General features: G+C 46.5%; 1 protein-coding gene across 4 annotated transcripts in view; it reads left to right on the forward strand.

Annotated features, from left to right (window-relative positions):
• The window catches only part of SLC10A7 (solute carrier family 10 member 7), a 258489-nt gene extending 249299 nt beyond the window's left edge, over window positions 1-9190 (forward strand). For 2 of the 4 annotated variants that reach the window (XM_044224917.1, XM_044224920.1), the window contains 2 exons: window positions 4668-4813; window positions 6916-9190. In XM_044224917.1, coding sequence (XP_044080852.1) covers window positions 4668-4813; window positions 6916-6945 — 176 coding nt within the window. In that variant the 3' untranslated portion in view covers window positions 6946-9190. Of the gene's footprint in view, window positions 1-4667; window positions 4814-6874 lie in introns of all 4 variants that reach the window. The other 2 variants (XM_044224916.1, XM_044224919.1) reach the window with 1 other exon arrangement.
• The last annotated feature ends 12020 nt before the right edge of the window (window positions 9191-21210 follow it).

The following is a 21210-nucleotide window of genomic DNA, read 5'->3' on the forward strand; positions in this document are numbered from 1 at the left end:
CTATCCACACAGTGTACTTGTAGAGCAATGGGGAAATGCTTTTGGTGGAAATTACTTTAGTCAGAAAAAGAATCCATTTACAATATGCGCCTTCTAACATCTTTCAGACAATGCATTGTATTAAAGAGGCATTTTTTGATTAATGTTTTATAAACATTTTTCAGCATGACAGCTTAAAGCCCCTGTAAAATTGTAAATGTGTGCATCGTGTTCACTTCCATAAAGTCAAATGCCATCGCATAAAGTCTAGTTGGATCCTGTCAACCACGGTGACACAGAATCCGTACCTGGGAGCATTAAAATTAATTTGCTTCATTTATATTACTGCCGTGATAGCAAGATGAAAAGAGTCCTATATTTAAATTTTACTTTAAAAAGAAAACTCTTTCTAGTAAGTTTGTTTGGTTTTTTTAAATTATCGCCATTGTTTTTCTCCTACTTAAAGAAGGTAGTGAAAACAGAGTGATAGTCTGCCCAGTAAATTTACGACGGGATCTGGGAAAGCACAGATCCATTCACTCAACACATTCCTTTTAAGCACCTACTCTATGCTCAAAGATGAAGGAAGGGCCGGTGGTAGTAAGTGCAGTGAACACTAGGCTGGAGGGTGTCGCAGGTTGGGTAAGCATAGAGTAGAAAGGACCTGATGGCCAGCGTGGGACTTTGAGGATGGCATCCCAGAGGAGGCGACCTGAGAGCTGAGGGCTAGAGGACTGGGTGAAGCGAGATGTGGGTGATGAGCATTACAGGCCCAAGGAGCTCCTGTGGGAAGGCCGAATGGATGGGGGGGTGGGGGAGCAGCACAGGGCCTCCTCCATGCTGGAGCACAGAGTCAGGCATGGGGAGGAGTATGACATATAGAGACGTAGAGGGATGGCGGCCAGGTCAGGAGGGTCCCCGCGCACCGCACTTAGAAGCTCTCCTGGGTCACTGACTCCTGAGGGGTTTGACAGAATCAGATTTTGTGCTTGCTCTGGCCACAGAGCGGGAAAGAGCTTAGACAGGACACACCTGTAAAGCCGGAGAGACTGGTATGGAGCCCGCGTGGGAACGCCATTGAGAGCTGACTGGCCAGAGGGAAGCTTATTGGGAGGAGGTAGGGGTGGTCACTGGGGCACCCAGGAAGTCACCTCGTGCAGAGTCAGGTCACATTCCGTTCCTGGCATGCCTTGCCCTTTCACAGAGCCATTCAGCAGTTCCAGAGTGCTGACGGAAGGAATGAATGATCTAGCGAGTTGTTCAACAAGTGAGTGAAGAGGAGGAGAGGGGGCACATGACCTAAGCTTCTGGCATAAGAGCTGCTGCTGGAGCTGTGATTTGACTTGAAGATCCCATTTTGCCCAATTCATGACCAAGTGGCAGAAATCACCGTGTGTTGAGTGCAGGGGTCCCTGCAGGTTCCTAACGTGGCTCTGTTGAATTTTGTGCTGTCATACTGATAGTGACGGCAACGTGGCAAAAATGCCCTAGAACTGACATATTAAACTCACTGCTTCTGAGTGATGGCCATCAGGGCAGGGCACACTCGACCCGGGAGAAGTCAGCTCTCGCTCAGCATCTCCCAACTTTTTTTCTACAGTGACCTTCGAGGAAATGAAAATGCAAACTGGAAGCCCTCTCCCGGGGTTGGGAGCTACTGAAAGGAACACAGGGAAAAAGAAAGATGAAAGATGCAGATAATAGGGGATTGAAAAAAAATGCTAATAATTGGAGAGGAAAGTAGAAATAAATGATAGAAAAGTCAGGTGAGTTTTAAGACTGAAGGAAAATAAAGGTACCTGAAACAAATAACATGTCACTTGAATCGCTGGGGTCCCCCTCCCCTCACCAAGTGATTGAGCTGTGCATCCCCCCCACCCCCAACCCCAGGAGAGGGACAAGCAAGGACACATGACAGCCACTTGGGTCCTAAGCCCCGGAAGCTAGGCTGTTTGTTATATCGTGCTCAATCCTATTTTTAACATTAGTCGCTTGGATGGCTAGTGATGGGAAATTTGATTAACGATTAACAAGGAGGTATTGCAGGCACGTAAGGTGGAGAGGAGAAATCCTATTCAATTCGGCAAATGTCTGCAGCAGCTGCTAGTCATCATGGATCCCTTCTCTTTGTCAAGCGAGGTGAATAACTGTAATGCCAGGCAAAGGGAGAAATGCACGCCTGTACCACTGCCAGGGTCAGTCAGGAAAAGACAAAGCACTTTCTCAACCCAGGAAAGATTAAGCAGTGTCCGAAGGGGGAAGAGGGACAGTGAGGTCGCTCCAGCAGCCCCAGACCCCTCCTCCTCCAGCCTTCCTCTAGCGCCCCTGCTGGCAGAAGCATCCAGGGAGCCGGCAGCCAGGCAGTGATGTTCGCAGAGTCCTGAGCAGTGTACCTCCAGAAGGGTGCATTTGAAGATGAGTTCCAGGAGCCCAAGAACCAGCGCAGGGCCAGAAGAGAACTTCGCGCAGATTGTGGCGAGGATTCCAAGAAGGTAGAAGGTCACTTGTACACTTGAGAGCTTCTTGAGAGTAAGGACTTCGCTACATCTTCCCGTCTGTGTGCCCTAGGCACTACGGGGGAGTCCTAGCAGTCACTTAGGTTCTCAAGCTTATGAAATCACAGGAACGTCCTGGTATGGGTAGCAGGGGATGAGGTCTTCTGCTTCTGGAAGGGTTTCTGCTTCACCTCCAAGAGGAAGGAGTTCCAAAAGAGCTTCTGGATGAGAAAGTGTTTTGTGTACCAAAATGCTGCATTTCTGCTTAAAGAAGCTGCAGCCCCCATGACATGGTGAACTGAAGACCCCTTGAACCTTCCCTGGCACAGAGGGCTGGAAATGCAGGTTGCCCGGATTGCAGTTCAGACCCCTCCACCTGGGACAGTTCCTGACCCTGAGGTGTCTCCGTCTCCTCATCAGTAGCATGGTGCGAGCACTAGTTTTCATCAGCCTCTCAGGGTTATCGCAAGGCTTCATTCAGTCACGGGAGAGTACTTGGGCAGTATGTGACATCTAGTAAGCTCTCACTACGTGCTAACGAGGATGGGCATCATTATTGCCAGCTCTGTGTACCTACTTCCCCACACTAAGGTGAATCTCTGTTGTAGCTTACCTTGAGATACCTCGTCTCTCTTGCAGCCAATTTTTGGTTTACTGACCATAGTAGCAGAGCCCACTTCAGCTTAGGAATGGCACAGAGCCCGAGTCTTTGCCTAGAAAGGGTAGCTTGAGTGATTTGGCCCAGCAGCCATAGTCCTTGAACTTCGGGTCAGAAACCCCCACTGTTCTCACTTACATGGACAAGTATCTCCATATTCTTATCATTTGCTCCCTTCAGCCCTGCTTTCACTCCACCTCCACCCTGCTCCTGAACGCCATCCCTTTGGGCCAAATAACCTTCCCCAGAAACAGGAGGAGGGTGCCCAACTCTTCTTTTCTCATCATGATAACTTCCCAAGATCATAATATCAGATGCTGCTTTTTGACTCTCAGTTGATAAAGTCTACTGTTTCTTAAAAAAAAAAAAGGCTCTTTTGTTTTTTATATTGGTGAGAAGACAGAAAGTGCAAAACTCTAAGCATGTACTTTCCAAGCTTTGAGAGAGAGATTGTTGGGGACGAGTTAAGTGTTTTCAGTTTATGGCAATGATTTGTGAGGCTATGAAAAAGAAAGCGGCTATGAAATACATTTTTGCATAAAGGTTTGGAATTTATTAGAAGGTAAAAATAATTGAAAAAGCAGAGCTTTCCTCAGTGGGTTATAATAAAAAGTTATTTATGTGCCATCAGTGTGCATGTTTAGGAGGTTGGGTCCTTCTCAGAGGCTGTTCTCAAAGAAACAAGAAGGAAGCTAAGCTATTCTGTTGAAAAAGCTGACATACATACATACATGGTAATTCTGACAACTGGGCCATATTAAAACAATTGGTAATAACAGTCAAATTGCTAGTGTCTGGTTTCTCTTATAAAAGCTTAATAGGTACACACTATAGACAGCTGTTTACAAAATCTGCAGACCTTGCCCTTGGTGTAATAGAATGGTAGACTCAGAAAGTAGTATTCATTTACCTGAGTTCCATTAAGACCTTTACTGTGGGGTTTAAGCATTCAGGCCTAAACTTAGAATTCACCTGCCGTATAATAGCTCATAAAGTGCTTTGAGGTTGTTGGCCAAAAGAAAAGGCACAAAGCCTTCATTAATGTTCATTTAGCAAAAGTACCCTCCCAATTAAAATGGTATATATCATATATTACCTTACCATATCCTTTCAGCTCTCAAAAGTGAACTTTGGGACGTGAAATAATGCCAGGCAGGCCTCCAGCAGCCTGTTTCCCTACTAAGCAAGGAAAGATCCATTTTGAATCTCTGCTTTACTCATGTTCTTCGGTCTTCTGAGAAGCAATGCCTCTCTCTTCTCCTTGTAGACAGCCTCCTAATTGGCAGTGGGAATTAGTGGTGCCTTTGAATACTGACCACCTTTTCCGTTTCATCTGTTTTGGGTAGAGCTTAGAGTTTTCTGCAATGAAAGGAAGAATGGAAAGATTTGATGAGTCTGTTGAGACATTCCCTATGAACACATGGGGGAAAAGATGATAATGACCTAGTCCAGAGCTCCAGTTTTAATGGGGTGGGTCTTTGGTTTGATGACAGACTGAATTTACCTCTAGATTTTCTGTCTTCCTTGCTCCTCAGGAATTCCAATGCTGAAGATCGTGTTTGCAGGCCACGAGCACCTCTCTCTAATATCTGTGCCCTTGCTCATATACCATCCAGTTCAGATCCTTCTGGGAAGTGTGTTGGTGCCCACAATAAAGTCTTGGATGGTGTCAAGGCAGAAGGTGAGACTCTGGAAAGATCTCATTTGAATCCAAATGAGACTGAAATGCTATTTCTGAATTTTAGCTCTTCATATACTTTACCTTTTGCTAGCATAGCCTCATCCTCAAGTACATATTTTCTTAACCAATCATAATAATAATGATGCACTGATCCATTTAGATTTGAAAAGGAGGACTGAGGGTTCCATGTTGTATATTGCCATGAAAGTACAGCTACACCCAAAATGCAGTTTTAAAAAGCTTTTTTTTAAAAAAAATCCACTCATATTGGAGGGCATAATGCAATGCAGTAAAGGTGAGTATACTCAAAATACCCGTACCCCTCCGCTCAGGTGTACCCCTTCTTTTCCCCCACCCCGTCTTTCCTGCATGTCCTGATTTCACATGCCTTTCTAAACGTGACAGCACCGGGCTTTATCTAAAATGTCTACTTTATCTTTAATTATCCGGACACCTAGAAACTTCTTTGCACAGCAAAACTATGTATTGGTGCATTTAAAAACTTTAATTAGTTAGCAAAGGAACGTACACAGTGTCAATTTCACCACTTCGCTCAGAGTCTTGTAACTTATTCAATATCCATAGATGTGATTTCCTAAATTAGCAGCCAACATAACATCAGGGTGATTCATACAAAGTTTAGATGCCGCGTATACCATCGGAGCATCTGTCGGGCTGGCTGCTTCTGTCGGGCTGGCTCAGAACTTACAGGACTTCTCTGAGCCTGGACACAAGGTGGCAGCTATTATCAGGAGAAGAGTAGGAAAAAGAGAGCCAGTGGCGGGGGCGTGCTCTGTGTTGTGTCATTAGGGTTCTACCACCTATTGAGCTCTGTGTGTGATGAGCACATCCTGTCTTCCCCTGCAGGCATGGACCTGCAGGCTCAGCCGCCTCCTCTCTGGGAGCCCTTGGCTACATTATTTCACTTCTCTGTACCTCAGCTGCTGCCACTCTGAGACTAACAATAATTTCTGCTCTTCAGAGTTCCAGAGGCTTCTCTGGCAGATGTTGGTTAAAAGCTAGCTGCTATAATTATCATTGTTGTCCTTGTTTTCATTCCTGTCTACGGCACTGTAGCAAGTTCTGCTGTTGCCATCAGACAGCTCAGGAAGGAGGCTTGGGGAGTCGAGCAACTTGCCGGAGGTTACGTGGATGGGTTTGTCAGTTCTAGAGGCAGGACTCGAACCCTGGTCTGTTTGGTCCCCAGCATCCTTCCCCGATACCACAAGGACACTCGAGACTGAAGGAGTGCCCTAGAACCCCAGGATCCTACCGGAACAAGTTAGCCCACCCAGCACCTTCGTTTATTTTTCCACTTACCAGAATGGAAGTGATTACCATTCCTTACTGGGTACCACTCTGGGCTCTGGTCCGCCCACCCAAGAGTTGGTAGAGGAGCGGTTTAGTACCTTTATAGTCCTATCACTAGTTATCCCTTTGAAAACTTCCATTTATATCGGTCAGTGTGTATGTGCACTGTGGGTCACCACTGATACACAAACATTTTGGCAAAGAATGAAAGCATTTAAAAATCCTAATATTCTGTCAGTAATATGAAGTTCTAGTGAACAACAAATTAAACAGAATAAGATTGTCTTCTCAGTGTTTAAAAGCAGACTGACACAGGCATTTCCAAAAGGGAGGCTAAATTGGACAATGCTGTTCACTCTCCTTTGGCACAGAAACCACTCCAAACCCGGGAGGTGTTGGCTACGTTAGAATAATCCAGAAAGGGTGGAATATTTGCCCATCCCATTTGACCACAAACATAAATGTGGTCAAATCAACCATAAGGGTATCCATGAGTATCTCTTCTGCTTTACAAATAAGGCTGATTGAGACCCCCCCTCACCCTCCAGGGCACAGCAGGATGGTATGAGCAGCCGGTTGGGGCTGGAGAAGGGGCAAAGTCTTCTGGTCCGTGAGGGGGGCAGGTGGCCCTGTTTGTGTCCAGAGGTTCGGATCATTGGTTATGTAATGTTCTCGGGGTGGACGGGCTTTGTCTTCCTTCTAGTAGCATAAATTATCTTGTGTTAATTGATGCTTTCATTTTGTTCATAGATACTGTCCAGCTCTGAACATCATGTTGTCCTTTCTTATAGGGAGTGAAGTTGACGAGACCAACAGTATAACGAAGGAGGCACTCTTTATGCAGCGATGTATATTTGTACAGAATTGTACATACAAACAGTTCTGAAGACTTGTACTTGTGAATGTTGCTTCGATGCATATTTTATTTTTTTACACAAGAATATGATAAAAAAAAAAAAAAGTTTAAGTGCCTTAAAATGTATTGGACAGGAGCATTATTTCCAGAACCTACTTTGTTGGTTACTGGCAAGGGTGGTACCCGTATTTTAATTTTTTTTTTTTCTTTCCAAACACGGGAAACCATGATCATGACAAAAAGCAAATATGCTTTCCTCGTACCACCTTTGGTGCAGAACAACCCTACGCTAGTTACTGTGCTGTTTGAAATGAGGTCACACCATCAGGAAAATGCCCTTCTGATGACAGTGAAAATTTCCAAAGTCTTATTCATGAATACTTTGATTTACTGTGTGATTCTTTGTTTCTACAACTGTGACATGCCTCTTCCTTATCAACTCAGCAGGGGTCATGGATTGCATAGATGCTGAAAGGCATAAGTTATCTGCATTTCTTGACATCATTCTTTAGACATTCCTTCAGATAGTTTCCACACAGAAATTCCTCAGTCCCATTATAAGAGATTGTGGTGTTATATGTCTTAAATTTATTATAAGCTGCTTCAAAGAAAGAGCCTGATGTTTGAGTTATAAGTAAGTGAAGTTTTGAGGTAAACTCCAGGACTTGGTAGTCAGGATTTTTAAAATTATATTTCAGATAGTTTCCCTTTTTCTGCCACAATTTCTTTCTTACCTGTTTTCTAGCACACTTGCAAACTCCTAACAGCCAAACATGAGACTTTAAAATGTTCCAGTTTGAGAACAGCAACAATTAATGATGGATTATGTTCACATTCCACAACTGAGACCAAAATTTTTTCTTGTTACACAGATGTCTGAGCACAAATTGCCCCTTTTAGCCAGAAGCAGCCTGTTTCATCCTTGGATTAAGCACACTTAAGGCATTTGAGACAAGTTATTAATGAAAATTTCCTTGGCAGATTTGACAAATGTTTGCTGCAATTTTTTAAAATTAAATCATATTGTTCTTATGAATAAATAAAAATATAAAGGTCATGGACACAAACAAATGTTACATATACACATTCTGTCTAGCCAGATGGAAAGAAAAATGGGCACAGAAAATGCAAAACCATTCATTAACCAAAAGATCAAATAAAACAGTCCCCAGTTGGGCATCAGCTTTCAAAGGAATATTCAATCTTTGCTTCCACTGGGGCTAGACAAACTTTCACTAGATCCAAGTAGAGAAGAAAGCAATAAAGAGAATTAGGGGACGCTGTTCCTGCCCAGCATTCTGTCACATCCTCTCTGCATGTCCTTTCTTGGTTTGACAGACAGTATTGGCATCCTGGGCCACACTGACGCTGACTGTGGTCAGCAACAGAAAAGATCATTCCTTTGAAACCTACCAGGTTTACCAGTGGTATAAATTCATATTATCGTCACAACCAGGTCTTATCTTGTGTTTCTTCTAACCATTTCAATATTACTGAAACTCATAAATTTCACAAGAGTTATCCTCAATGTAAATGTTAAGGCCAGCACCGGACTCCGCAAAAATCTGTGGTGGACAGGCTGTTTGTCAGAATTTCACTTATATCTAAAACTCCAGTAATTTTGCTCAATACTTTTGATGCTCAAAAATGGGGCATAGAAAGGTTTTCATGTTTTGTTCCTACACGTTTCTTGGAATTTTGGAAGCAGTGGGGTTGTCTGTCTATCTGTCTGAGCTATAAAATTCTTTCTCCCTAGCATTAGAATACTGATTTTTTTCCTCCCCAACTTATCTACCTCTATTGTCTAACACCTACAGTAGGTGTGATTATGGGATAAGGTTCAACTGAAAATGCTATAACGTGCTTTAAAAAATGTGTTTTGTTTTCAAATAATCTCTACATAGTGCATTTTGGTGGCTTGAGTGATACATTTATGCCTATGTCTTTTTTTACACAAATACTGTGGCAAATTTTTCCATAAAGAATAAAAAATAAAATCAAAATTTATTAGTAATTCATGCTTATTGGGATTTAATTATTCACCTCAAAATATTTTATTATTATCTTATGCACTGTCAGGCTATCCGTTCATGCATTTTTTTTGTCTAAATGTATTTATGAAGGAAATACATTAGATTATATTTATGTTTACTAATTTTTCCACCTGGGTTTTTTTTAAGTGGTTGTTACAAAATTGGATTTTTTTTAAATGGGTGATGTTAATCTTTTCATGTGTTCTTTTCTAAGTTTTAAACTTTGTATTTTTTTAAAATTCCCTATTCTGTTTAAAACTAACACACCTCTGGCTAATGTTCAGTGTTTGTTTATGCTAAATACCAAATTTTTACAAAAAGATTGGTGAAATAATAAAGTGGATTATTTATGATGAATGGAAGATGGAAATAATTCTATGATTAAACAAAGATATTTCACAAATCACGAGAAAACCTGTGGCTTATTTTTAACCTGATTTCAGATGCAGTCATAATGCCTTCTAAGTCTCTCTCAACTTCTCGTTATTCATTCTGGCACTCTTGTAGCATTTGTGTTTAAAAACACGTAAGTTTCATAATTGTGCAGGTATCCATGTCATCAATACCTCACCACGGTATCATCTTAAAATCCAAAATTCACCCTTGCTTTTTTGGTGAGAGTTGTTTTCACTGCCAGAGGGTTGACAACCAAAAGAGAAACACAGAGGCCAAATTTAAGTGCTCTGAATTTTAGGCACCCTTGTCATATTTAAAGGGATAGAAAAGACGAAGCCTCGGAACGCCTCTTCCAAACACGGTGTTTCTTTACAAGCGCATTACCTTGTGTAGAACTCCATACTCGGGTCTTCTTCTTTGGCTGTCTTCTTGGCTTAGCAATCCTTTTCTTCCTGGCAGGCTGTTGGAGATGCCAGCCCCCTCTATGAGGTTTTCCTGCTCTGCCCCCTCGCCTCCAGCCTGTGCCAGACTTGCTCCTTGTGACACACCCTTAGAATTTGTCCTTCAAGTTCTGAAACCTTTGCATCGTCTAATCATGACTCTTCATTTGTCTCCTACAGCATGGCCCCCATTTCTGTTTCTCTGCAGTGCCTACCTAGCACAGTGCCTGGTTCAGTGCAGTACCAGAAAACACGCATTGATTTTCTCAATTGTGATCTTAATAGGTAGGACATGAACCTTCAAAATGATGAAAGAGCACTTCCCTACATATAGATCATTACTAATTTGCAAGGAAAACGGACTGCTTTACGGTGTTCCTATCTGAGTAAAACTGGAGCTGCCTCTTGCTACTCAGAGAAATGCCTTACTTCATAGCTCTGTATATATGAACTCTCCAAGGTGACATTGCAGGTGTGATAAGCAAACAGCTTCCATCATCTCTGCTCTGACAGCACAGTAAACCCTCAATAATTCAGGCTAAATCAGGTTGGGTCAATCGGAATTAGTGACTACTTTGTATGCATGAAAAATAAGAGTTTCCCTTATAGGAGTTTTAACACGCTACGGAGAGTAGATACAGATTATTATGTTTATCATCCTATCATTGGTTTGTAAATAGACATAAATGAAAGGTCTTATAAGAATTTATTCTCTCTAGCAAGCCAATTAATCTTACTTACACCATAGGACGGTTCCTGAAATGTGAGTAAAATAGAACCTCGTTTAAAGGGGGAAAAAATTTCTCATAGAGCCTGGGAAGCTCATCTACAGAGCCAGTTCTGAAAAACTGTATCGAACGGTAAATGACTGTCACTAACAATCTATTGGGGCGCATGTGTTTGTGGACATGGGTGAGGACAAGACCCATGAAATTCCAGCACCGTTGTGAGACATCGAGGGTCCCCTGGATGATTTCAACAACTCAGAAATTCCAGACAGTCGGAAGGAAGGAGCGCAGGTTTTCTGTGAAACCAGGCCTTAGAGTCTGCAGACAGGAAAAGACAACACACTGAAGAGGTCAATCCTAGCCTCCACCAGACACATGGATCATTCCCTCAATCCCCACTGTTTCAGATGTGACATTCTTGCCACGTGGTTGATCTGTGCCCACTACTGGAAGTTCTAGACTCCGACTCTGGCTGTTCACAAAGAGCACCACCGTCAGCATGGCATCCTGGGCTGGTTGTGCCAACGTCCTCAAAACCCATCCTGTATCTTTTCCACCAGGATGTGTCCACCATGACTTCCAACCTGGGCCCCACTGCTGTAAGCGTCTCATGTGGGGTGTGTTCTGACCGCACCCCTGCCGCCTTAGCCGCCACCCCGCATCTGTGCCTGAGAAGTCCCGTTGTTGGAGATGGAGCAAAACACCGTTTACAGCTCACCTCTCTCGCGCCTCACAAAGCCAAAGAGGCTGGTGTGACATCCTAGGTTTGTTACGAGGATCAAATGTGATCATCTCCACAAACAGCTTGTCACAGCTCCTGCCACGTGGCAAGAACTCAGTAAGTGGCAGCCGTTATCCCTGCCCAACAACGGATGGGACCTGGGTGAACCATGCTGGACATGTAGAGTCAGGTGTCAGGCTCAGTTCGGCATGACTTCTAATTATGCAAATGACCTTTTACAAAGTCCATTAAATGTCACTAGTCAAGTCAGGAAGTGATCGGGGCATGAGTCTTACTCCATCAGGTAATGAAGATATCGGATTCTGAATTTCAAGGCGGTTGCCGCAATCCCTGTCCTCCAGCAGGGATAGGGAGGTCCTCCCAGCCCAGCACTGCTATCTGGCTTGTGCCATTTTCTGCCTCCTCCAAAGAATTCCAAGCAGAAATTTTGCCCGACTTCCCTAAAAGCCCTGAGTCTGGCTCAGAACCATCCGATAAAGCACTTCACAGACAGAGCTGCCCCCATATTGATTCCGATTGACTACTGCCTGCCTGGGAGGACTTCTGGTTTGGGGGCTGCTCCCAGACCTGGCACTGTGGTCACAGCCCTCTCAGGGGGCCATTCCTTGAGCTCCCTGCATCCAGGCCCAAACATCCCCTCTCCGCCCGAGAGTGCCACCGTGGTCCTGGCCTGGCTGCCTGTCCATTCCACTCATCCCTTTAAGTTAACATTTCCAGGAATTCTGGCATCTGATTTCTCTTGCCATCCCCCACCCCCAGCCTTTCCCAGTGTTTCCCACAGTTCTATCATCAACCACCTTCTGTAAACCAGCAAGAGCTCCGGGATAGGTAGCCTTACCTTTGGACATTCCCACATAGGTATCCTCAAGGCACCTCCAACTCCATGCCCCTGAAGCAAAGCCAGCCACCTCTTCCTTTCCCTGCACTCAGTCCTCCCCAAGCCCACCTCCTATGTTGCCACAGAAACCAGGCCTGGTGACCTCCCCCAAGACCTTCACCTCTCCCTTTTCATCTTCACTAGTCACCAAATTCTCTTGATCCTACTACAAGTCCTCTCCTTAATCTCCACTTTCCTCACTCCCTGCCACTGTCTTAAAATAACCTTAAAAATGTTACTTTTTTCCTTTAATACCTTTCTCCGATCCAGGGCACATTTATCAATCGCCTGCCACATACCAAGAGCCCCGCTAAATGCTTTATGTGAATCACCCCTCTTACCCCTTATGACATTTTTTTCCCCAATTTATTTATTTTCAGAAAAACAGTATTCATTATTTTTTCACCACACCCAGTGCTCCATGCAATCTGTGCCCTCTATAATACCCACCACCTGGTACCCCAACCTCCACCCCCCCGCCACTTCAAACCCCTCAGATTGTTTTTCAGAGTCCATAGTCTCTCATGGTTCATCTCCCCTTCCAATTTACCCAAAAGCACATACCCTCCCCAATGTCCATAACCCTACCCCCCTTCTCCCAACCCCCCTCCCCCCAGCAACCCACAGTTTGTTTCGTGAGATTAAGAGTCACTTATGGTTTGTCTCCCTCCCTATCCCATCTTGTTTCATGGATTCTTCTCCTACCCACTTAAGCCCCCATGTTGCATCACCACTCCCTCATATCAGGGAGATCATATGATATTTGTCTTTCTCCACTTGACTTATTTCGCTAAGCATGATACGCTCTAGTTCCATCCATGTTGTCGCAAATGGCAAGATTTCGTTTCTTTTGATGGCTGCATAGTATTCCATTGTGTATATATACCACATCTTCTTGATCCATTCATCTGTTGATGGACATCTAGGTTCTTTCCATAGTTTGGCTATTGTGGACATTGCTGCTATAAACATTCGGGTGCACCCTTATGACATTTTTGACATTTGTGTGAGCATTCCCATTTTACAGATTAGAAAGTGGAGGTTCCAAGAAGCTAAGTTCCAGGTGCCACTGTTTATAAGTGGTGAAGCCTGGATTTCCTCCTGGGTTGCTGACACAGCCAGCACCTCTGCTAATGATTCCCCATTTTCAGGGTCCCACCACAGCCCCCACCACTGTGAGACACAGTCATCGGTTTTTACCAATTGCCTACTGGATTTCTTTACTTGCTATGATATCACTTATCAGGTTGTGCCAGACTATCTTTGTCCACATATCTCTCTCCCTCTAAATTAATCATTTCTTCAATGGAGAATTTGTTTTTTCTTATCTCTGTAACCCTGATGACTAGCAGAATGCTTGCCTGATATTAGGGACCTCAATAAATGTTTATTGAATAATGAGTTAACCTGTAAAGCCCTCCAGATTGCTTTCCTGATTCTGGGGGTGGGGGGGGCAGGGGACAGATGTCTTCTGATTATGAAACACTATTTTTGGAGAGTAGCATGTAACTGAATTATCACTCAGTAAATGGAAAGCATAATATGAGTCAATCTACAAATGCTTCTGAAAGGACTTTTTTCTCTTCATGAAAACAATAAAAATAATAATGACAATTCCAAGGCTGGAGCATCTAGAACTCAGTATCCCTCTCCGATGCCCATCCCTTGTTTCTTTGCTTTGGGAGCCATCTCTCTGGCTGCTGTCTGTGCAAGGGTCCTGAGGTCAGGGCCAGACACCCAGTCTGGGAGAAGCATGTAGCTTTTGGCCCCAAGCTCATCAAAGAGACCCTGACTCTCTGCCCTTCATCTCCCTTCTGCTTCTCACTCCCCCAGGACACATGCATCCCTGCTTACCCTCCTAGGACATGAACCACTCAGCCCCAAATGCTAAGTGAAGATCCAACCAAAACACAAATGGCTGAGGAGCGTGCATGGGCAGATGCAAGAGAGAGCACTGGGCCAGGCATAACAAGGCCAGGCAGGCCAGTTATTGTAGAGGGAGCCCTACATCGGGGCCTTTTACCTCTGGGTCACTGGTTCAAATCCAGCCAGGCCTCGGCTGACAGAAAATCATTACCGGCTCTGTGTCAGGTTGCTTGACAGATGGAAAATGAGTTTCTGTCTCCATCCAGCACACGTGTCCACATCACACTTGGCACTAAGCAGCTCTCGACTCTGTGGAGACAGAGGAAAAGTCAGGCGACAGTCACCCTGGTGTCAGGCAGGTCCCTGAGGTCAGGCGAGCCTGCATTTCAACGTTCTCTGTGTGCGGGTCTGACAGCCTCCTTGTCTCAGCCCTTTCATGAGCGCTTTATTAATCTGCTTGTATTTTTTATTTTTTTTGGTCTGAAGACATTGTTTAACAAGTCGTTTGAAGTGCTGGAACAGCTAAGAAAATGTGATTCTGCGGCATCGAAAGATGAGCAGCCAAATCGTAATAGAACGATATCTAAATGGACATTTTTCTCCTTGGCTGGGCCAGGCTGGGCTGGAGATCTGGTGGCTGAGTCCGTCCAGTGAAAGGTGTGGGGCTGCTGGGCAGAGTGGGCTGTGCCATGGCTTTACCCGCAAAGCTCCCTAGTAAAGGGCAATAGGAGACAGTTCCCTTGGGGCATTTGATTTTCCTCTCTACTTCCCTCTTAAGAGCATTAAAGCCACTGGTCTAAAGGCACTTCAGGCTTAGAAAAATCCTCCTTCCCCTCCTGTGCATAGACAAGCACTGCCAGCCCCTCGAAAGGGTGTCTACCAGACACCCACACACAGGGCTTTCCTCAACACAGCTACGTAGGAGGAATTCACACCCAGCGCCGGAATGGTTCTGACAAACACAGAGCACAGTCTCTCTTGGCTGCGTCTTTCTTGGCCCCCTCCCCTTCACGGGGGCTGTGAAATCTGTCAGCGCTGTGCCACTCTGGGGCCATCCCTGGAGACCTTCACTATCGAAGGTATTCTTCTTTTTAACTCTTTCCAGGATTGCCACCGAGCTGCACCCCTCCTGGCTCATCCAAGAAGCCCCCAGTCCTCCCAAGACTTTGGCTGTGAACAGAATGAGCCCCTTCAGCTGTTTGCATCTATCCCCAGCAAGTTTGTTGTCCGGGATCCCCTGGGCCAGCATGAGGCACATTGATGGTCTCCTCTATGAATCGTCTAGAGTGTGAAAGCAACAGGTCCCACGGCTGTGCTTGTGGGAACCTGGCTAAGGCGTGTGGAGGGACCTTGTGAGTCATCTCTGAGAGCAAAGAACCAGGGGACCCATAGCCACCTTTCTGTCCCTGCGAAACCCACTTTTCCCCTCCCTCCTGTGTTCCTCAAACCCCGATTGTTAGGACAGGAGCCTGGGGTCCCCGACCTGAGCTTGACCTCACCTCATCTCTTGTTTGGTTGATGTGGGGAGAAGAGAGGGGAGCACAGAGGAAAGCACAGGGCTCGGACCTCCGTGGCACCTGCCTCTCTCACTTCCCCGTCTCCTCATCCTCTCCTCAGAGATTCCTGAAGCAGAAAGAACCTCCAAAATGCCCAATTTGCATTTTTCATTCTGCTCCCGTTCTCGGTGGGACACACCAGCATTATCAAATAGGGATGACCCCAATTGTATCTGTTGTTGTTCACATACACCACAGTTTTAATGTAGATTCCCTGCTGCATCTGAATTTCTGCGAGGGCTGTACCCATATGTGCACTCACTGTTACAGCATATGGTGTTACTTTCCTTGACAAACTGGACAGAAGCAATGTTTTAAAGCTCTGTGGGTGTGCGTGTGCGTGTGTGTGCGTGCACCTGTGGTTTTAGTTATAAAGTCATATATGCTCATGGGGAAAAAAAATCGGAATGGAGCAGAGCGAAAGCGTAGTCTGCAGAGCACGCTTGGGAGACCACTGCCCTCCCCACCCTGCCCTTCTGTCCTTCGCTCCTCTGACTCCCTGCACCGCTGCAGCCCCCAGCCACAGGGCAGCCCTTCAGAGTCACCGGCAGCCGCCTAGCTTCTCCCCAGAGTCCGCAAGGCTACTTTCAAATGCCCCCGCAGCCCCTCCACAAAGAGGAACAGAGCATGAAGAAGGCTGCAGCACAAAACCCCGGGACAGAGAGAAGCCTTTTGAGGATTGCTTCTGAGCTCACGTGTGGGAGGTCACCGAGGGGCCAAGGTCAGCAGCAGGGAGTGGCTCCCAAAAGGAATGGGAGAGACACCTGCCTGGCACTCTGGGCCTGAAGCAAGCCGTGGTCCTGGGTCCTTGGACTAGCCCTGATCTTCCAGTACGTAGACATCTCCGGGAGGGACCCTCCCTGCTGCCCTCCCCAGCCGCCCCCAGCCGGGCGAAGCTCTTTCCATCCTGAAACACATGTGTACACAAAAAGAAGCAGCCGCCTTTGTGCTCTCCGGCTTCCTTCTCTAGCTGCGCTTCTGGGAGAATGAGGGCGACTTCCAAGTGAAGGCCAAGGGCTTGCCTTGACATTTAGAGAGCCTGTCTTTGAGGAAGGGCGAGAAGCAGCGTCCTCTTGGTCACTAGCCCCGAGCCAGGAACACGGCAGATGCTCTGTGAAACCATACGTGGAAGACCGTGAACCGCTTCTAACCCCCGTCCCACCCCTGTGCTGTGTCCGTCGTCAGAACGCCCCCCTCCCTGAGTCTGGTTTCCTGCTCTGAAATGACGAGGACGAGGACGGTGGCACCTCCCGGGGCTGTTTCCGGGATGGAATGAGGTCACTCACATAAGGGAATGACGTTAACTCCAAGGGGTCACAGCAATGTCAGAGATGGGAGAGCGAAATCCTGTGTCTCAGATGTGCCCCAGAATTGAAGTTTTAGTGGCTAAAAGCTGTTCTAATGGACCCATTGACATTCTTCTGTTCATTGGGTAAGAGAGTTGTAAGAATAATTCCTTCCACCCCTCCCCCACCTCCACCAATAACTCAATGGAGTTATTTCTTTTTGGGTGCAAAAAATATCTATTTTTCTAACACGGGCTGTGGAGGGTGGGGGGCGGGGAGGCTGCTCACCACTCTCCTGGACCACCCTGGCTACACAAAATCCGCACAGCGTCCTTCTAGCACCAACACTCCGTCTTATTTACACTTATTTACATATCGAGCGAGATCTCCATGGCTGCCTGCCCGGAAGGCCTATTTTTAATTGTTGGCCACCCAGCTGCCCCCTGACCTTTCCTGGCACTTTTCTGAGGATTTCCGGCCACTGCTAGCTTATAGAGAAGGGCAGCAGATAATCTCCTTGGAGGGGAGCTCCGCAAAGGCTGAACTCCAGAGGCCCTGAAATTCAGCGTCTCACAGCCCCTTTTGCAAGGTGATTCCCAGTCTGTGGGTGCCGGTCCCGCACGGAGCAGAGGGGGTTTGGGCTCGGGCTGGTGGGCAGGCTTAGCCGCTTGGCCAGCTGCATCCCATGTGGACAAAAGGACAGGGGAAGGGGGAAGCAGCTGCCTGTTCGCTTCCCAGCTTCCCTCTCTGGCTGTGCTTCTAGGAGAATTAGGAAGAGTTCCAACTGAAGGCAAAGGCCGTCTGAAATTTAGACAGACTGGGTTTTTTTTTTTTTTTTTCCTTCTTTTTAAAACACAGCATTTTCCTAGACAGAGCAATAAAATATATATTGATAAATATTTTCCAAGAGTGCCCTCTAGTGGAAATCTAGAGGCAGGAGCACATTTTAGGACTTCGTGACTTGGATCCCGAACTCCTGAATAAAAATAAAGCACATTCAAGCAAGACCTCCTTCACATGTGATCTGAAAACATATCACATTTCTCCCACGAGGCCATAAAACGTCACATGGCCTTGATTGGAAATGAAGGCTGCTTTAAGTCTTTAAAACGAAATCGTGCTCTACTTTGAGAAGTGGAAACCGTCATGTTCTATGGACAGAATTTTGAAACTCTAACTGCAGAAAAAGCATGGGGAATGGGGCCACAAAACAGACCCATTGGTTGCATTCCTAGGCGGCGCATGTATTGCTGGCTGAGTGCTTTTATTTTGACTGTGGGGGAAGCCAAGGCGGCAATAATGTCCAGCCCCAAAGGCCACACACACTGCTCAGTTTTTACCTTGGAGGATGTGGGACAATGAGTCATTTGTGCCTCTTCCTGGTTCTTCCTGGCCAAGGTCAGCTTTCCCACTGGAACCGAGCAGCTTGGCTCAGGGCCCGAGCCGTCTGGAGCCTGTGAATGGTGCGGAGCCCGTGGACAACAGGGTGCGCCCCCACCGCGCTCCTGGGGGGTCCCCCAGGTCAGGCTCCCAGGCAGCCCCCATCTCGTCACAAAACCTCACTCACTCTGCACAGAACAGCAGGAAGGGCCTCCTCGTGGAAGCCAGAGGAAACCCTCAGTCCCAAATACAGGTTCCCGGGCCACGTTCTCTGAGAAGGCAACTCAAATGGCTTCTGGCCCTTCTCATCCTTTCTGCGGAGCCTGGCAAAGATGATTCACTTTTATCTGCTTGTGTGGATTCCAATTCATCCCACAACCACTGCTACTGCTTGTAGTAATGAAAGAGCTGCTGGTCATTTATTTCTCCATTCAACAAATCTATTTGGAGCACTTCCTCTGTATCGGCTTGGTCTAGGCTCTGGCCACTGAGGAAGATAAGGCCCTGATCTCGGGGGAATTACAGTCAGGGTAGAGATGGATGACATACAAGACATCGTGTTGAGGCTCTGAAGGGAACTAACAAGACGTAGTTGAGTGAGGAGCAAAGGGCGAGACAACACACTGATTCCACCTGCGATTGAATGTGTGGTTTCGCTAGCTCTTTCCAGCCGCACAGTCTGGCCTGTGCCCCAAAGAGGTGCCGAGGAGACGCTCCTGCACCAAACAAGCTCAGCTCTCGGCCCACACCCCAGTGTTCCTCCTGAGCCTCCCTCCCGGCAGTACCTCTCCTCCTGTAGCCCAAGGAACAGGTCTCCAGCCTCAGAGAAAAGATCGCCCTCCACTGATGCAAAATGCGTCACCGACCAGACCTCAAGCAGGACCAGGAGGGAAGAAAAGTCCACCAGAAGTGACCGCTGACCCCTCAGCCGCCGGCAGGGAAAGTTCCTAACACACTCGGGCTACACGCGGCAGGGAGTGTGCTGACGGTTTGAATGTGATGATGAGTAAGGGGATACCGGGATGATCTGTGCGGGCAGGCCTCTCTGAGAAGTGGACATTGAAGCAATGATGTGTGCCAGCTGTTTATAGTGTCAGAGACAGCAGATACAAAGATAAAGAAAGTTCTTCCTGTGCCTTCAAAAAGTTTGGAGCCCCGTGGTGAAAAAACAATCTCATAGGATTCAAACAACAGGATTTCAAAATAGCCCTAAGTTCTATTGCTCACAATACACCTGTCAAGCAATTCCTGTTGTCCCCATTTTAGAGACGTGGACACTGAGCTATGAGACATGGAAGGACCTTCCAGAGGAGAACCCGTCAGTCACACTGCCAAGTTTGGGTTAAGGCAAACTTCCTACCTCCCAAATATTTTTTTTTTTCTTTCATACAGCATGTTGCTTTGTGGAAATGGGAATGAACCATGAGATCCCAACACGTCTCTCAGCTCAAAGGTTTCATGGGGGTATGGTGCCCTGTCTCATGTGAGTTAAGAGAACGCTGCCTCCTCACCCCTTTCTCCCAGCATCTGGCTGAAGGACTCTTGCTCCATTTAGAGAAGCAGGTTTCTTAGAGTTGTTCTCAGCCCCAAGTGTCTTGAGGAGGGACAGAGGGACAAGCGAAGGAGACATGGCCAAGCTGGACTTTTCACACCCAGAGTAGCTGCGCTTTGATCCGTCTACACTTTCGGCTTCCATAAAGAGCAGATTCCTTTTGAAAAGGGAATTCCGAAGTTTGGGAGAGGGGGAAGAGGTGGATTGGGGTCAGGGACTGGGTGTAATGACCTTCAGCTTGGTGTTGAGTCTAGGGCCCAGCCGGTAAATCAGGTGATCTCGCCCTCCTGCCACTGGCCACTCCCTAGAGGCAGGGACCGTGCCTTATTTCCCTTGGTATCCTGAACCTTTAATACAGATTCTGCTGCGTGCCCCGTGTTCAATCAGTGTCTACCTAAGTGATCTGAATTAATTACTCAGAATTGATTCGGGCTTTGAGTAAGTCTCCAGCTTAGGTGCCCTCCCTTTTCACTCCTTCATGCTCAAACCTCTCATCTTTCGTGTCAGTGGCAACCATCCCCAGACAAGGCTGGAGATAAGACAACAGGCTTTCCTCCGGGATCCAGAGGAAGCCTTCAGGAAGCATGGCCCATGGAAGGGGTCCATGCTGCCTCCCCAGGGCTAGTCTATAAAAATAATTGCTGGCGGGCGCCTGGGTGGCTCAGTGGGTTAAGCTGCTGCCTTCGGCTCAGGTCATGATCTCAGGGTCCTGGGATCGAGGCCCGCATCGGGCTCTCTGCTCAGCAGGGAGCCTGCTTCCTCCTCTCTCTCTGCCTGTCTCTCTGCCTGCTTGTCATCTCTCTCTGTCAAATAAATAAATAAAATCTTTAAAAAATAATAATAATTGCTGGCCCCACAGGTACTACTTCTGCTGCTGTACCCTCGGGAAGACTTGGGAACATGTCGCACATCTACTCACGCTGGAACAATGAGGCACAAACATGAGCCCGAGAGCATGGTTCGTGGGGTCCTGGGGGTAACTTTCTCCACAGATGTCTTGAATGGCCTCATACAGACTTGTTTCTCTTGCCCGAAATGCCTTGTTTCACCCATTACCTGTTCATGCTCTGAATCTACATTCAAGTTTGGCTATGTGCCAGGCATTGTGCGAGATGCTAGGGGATATTGTAGAAAACAAACATGCAAAAAAATCCCTGCTTTTATGGAGTTTATATTCTCTAGAACATAAAACAGCGGTTCCCAGCCATGACAGCATATTCGAAACCCCTGGGAAGCTTTAATGACTATGGACATGGACCCCACTCCCAAGAAGTCGGATTTAATTGGCTTGGGATCCCGATGTCAGTGTTCGTAGCTAAAAGATTTGGGTCTAGATGAGAGGAACTCTAAAGGTCTATGGAGAAGTTTCTAGTC

The sequence above is a fragment of the Neovison vison genome, chromosome 11, assembly GCF_020171115.1.
Source record: "Neovison vison isolate M4711 chromosome 11, ASM_NN_V1, whole genome shotgun sequence".
NCBI classification, from domain to species: domain Eukaryota; kingdom Metazoa; phylum Chordata; class Mammalia; order Carnivora; family Mustelidae; genus Neogale; species Neogale vison.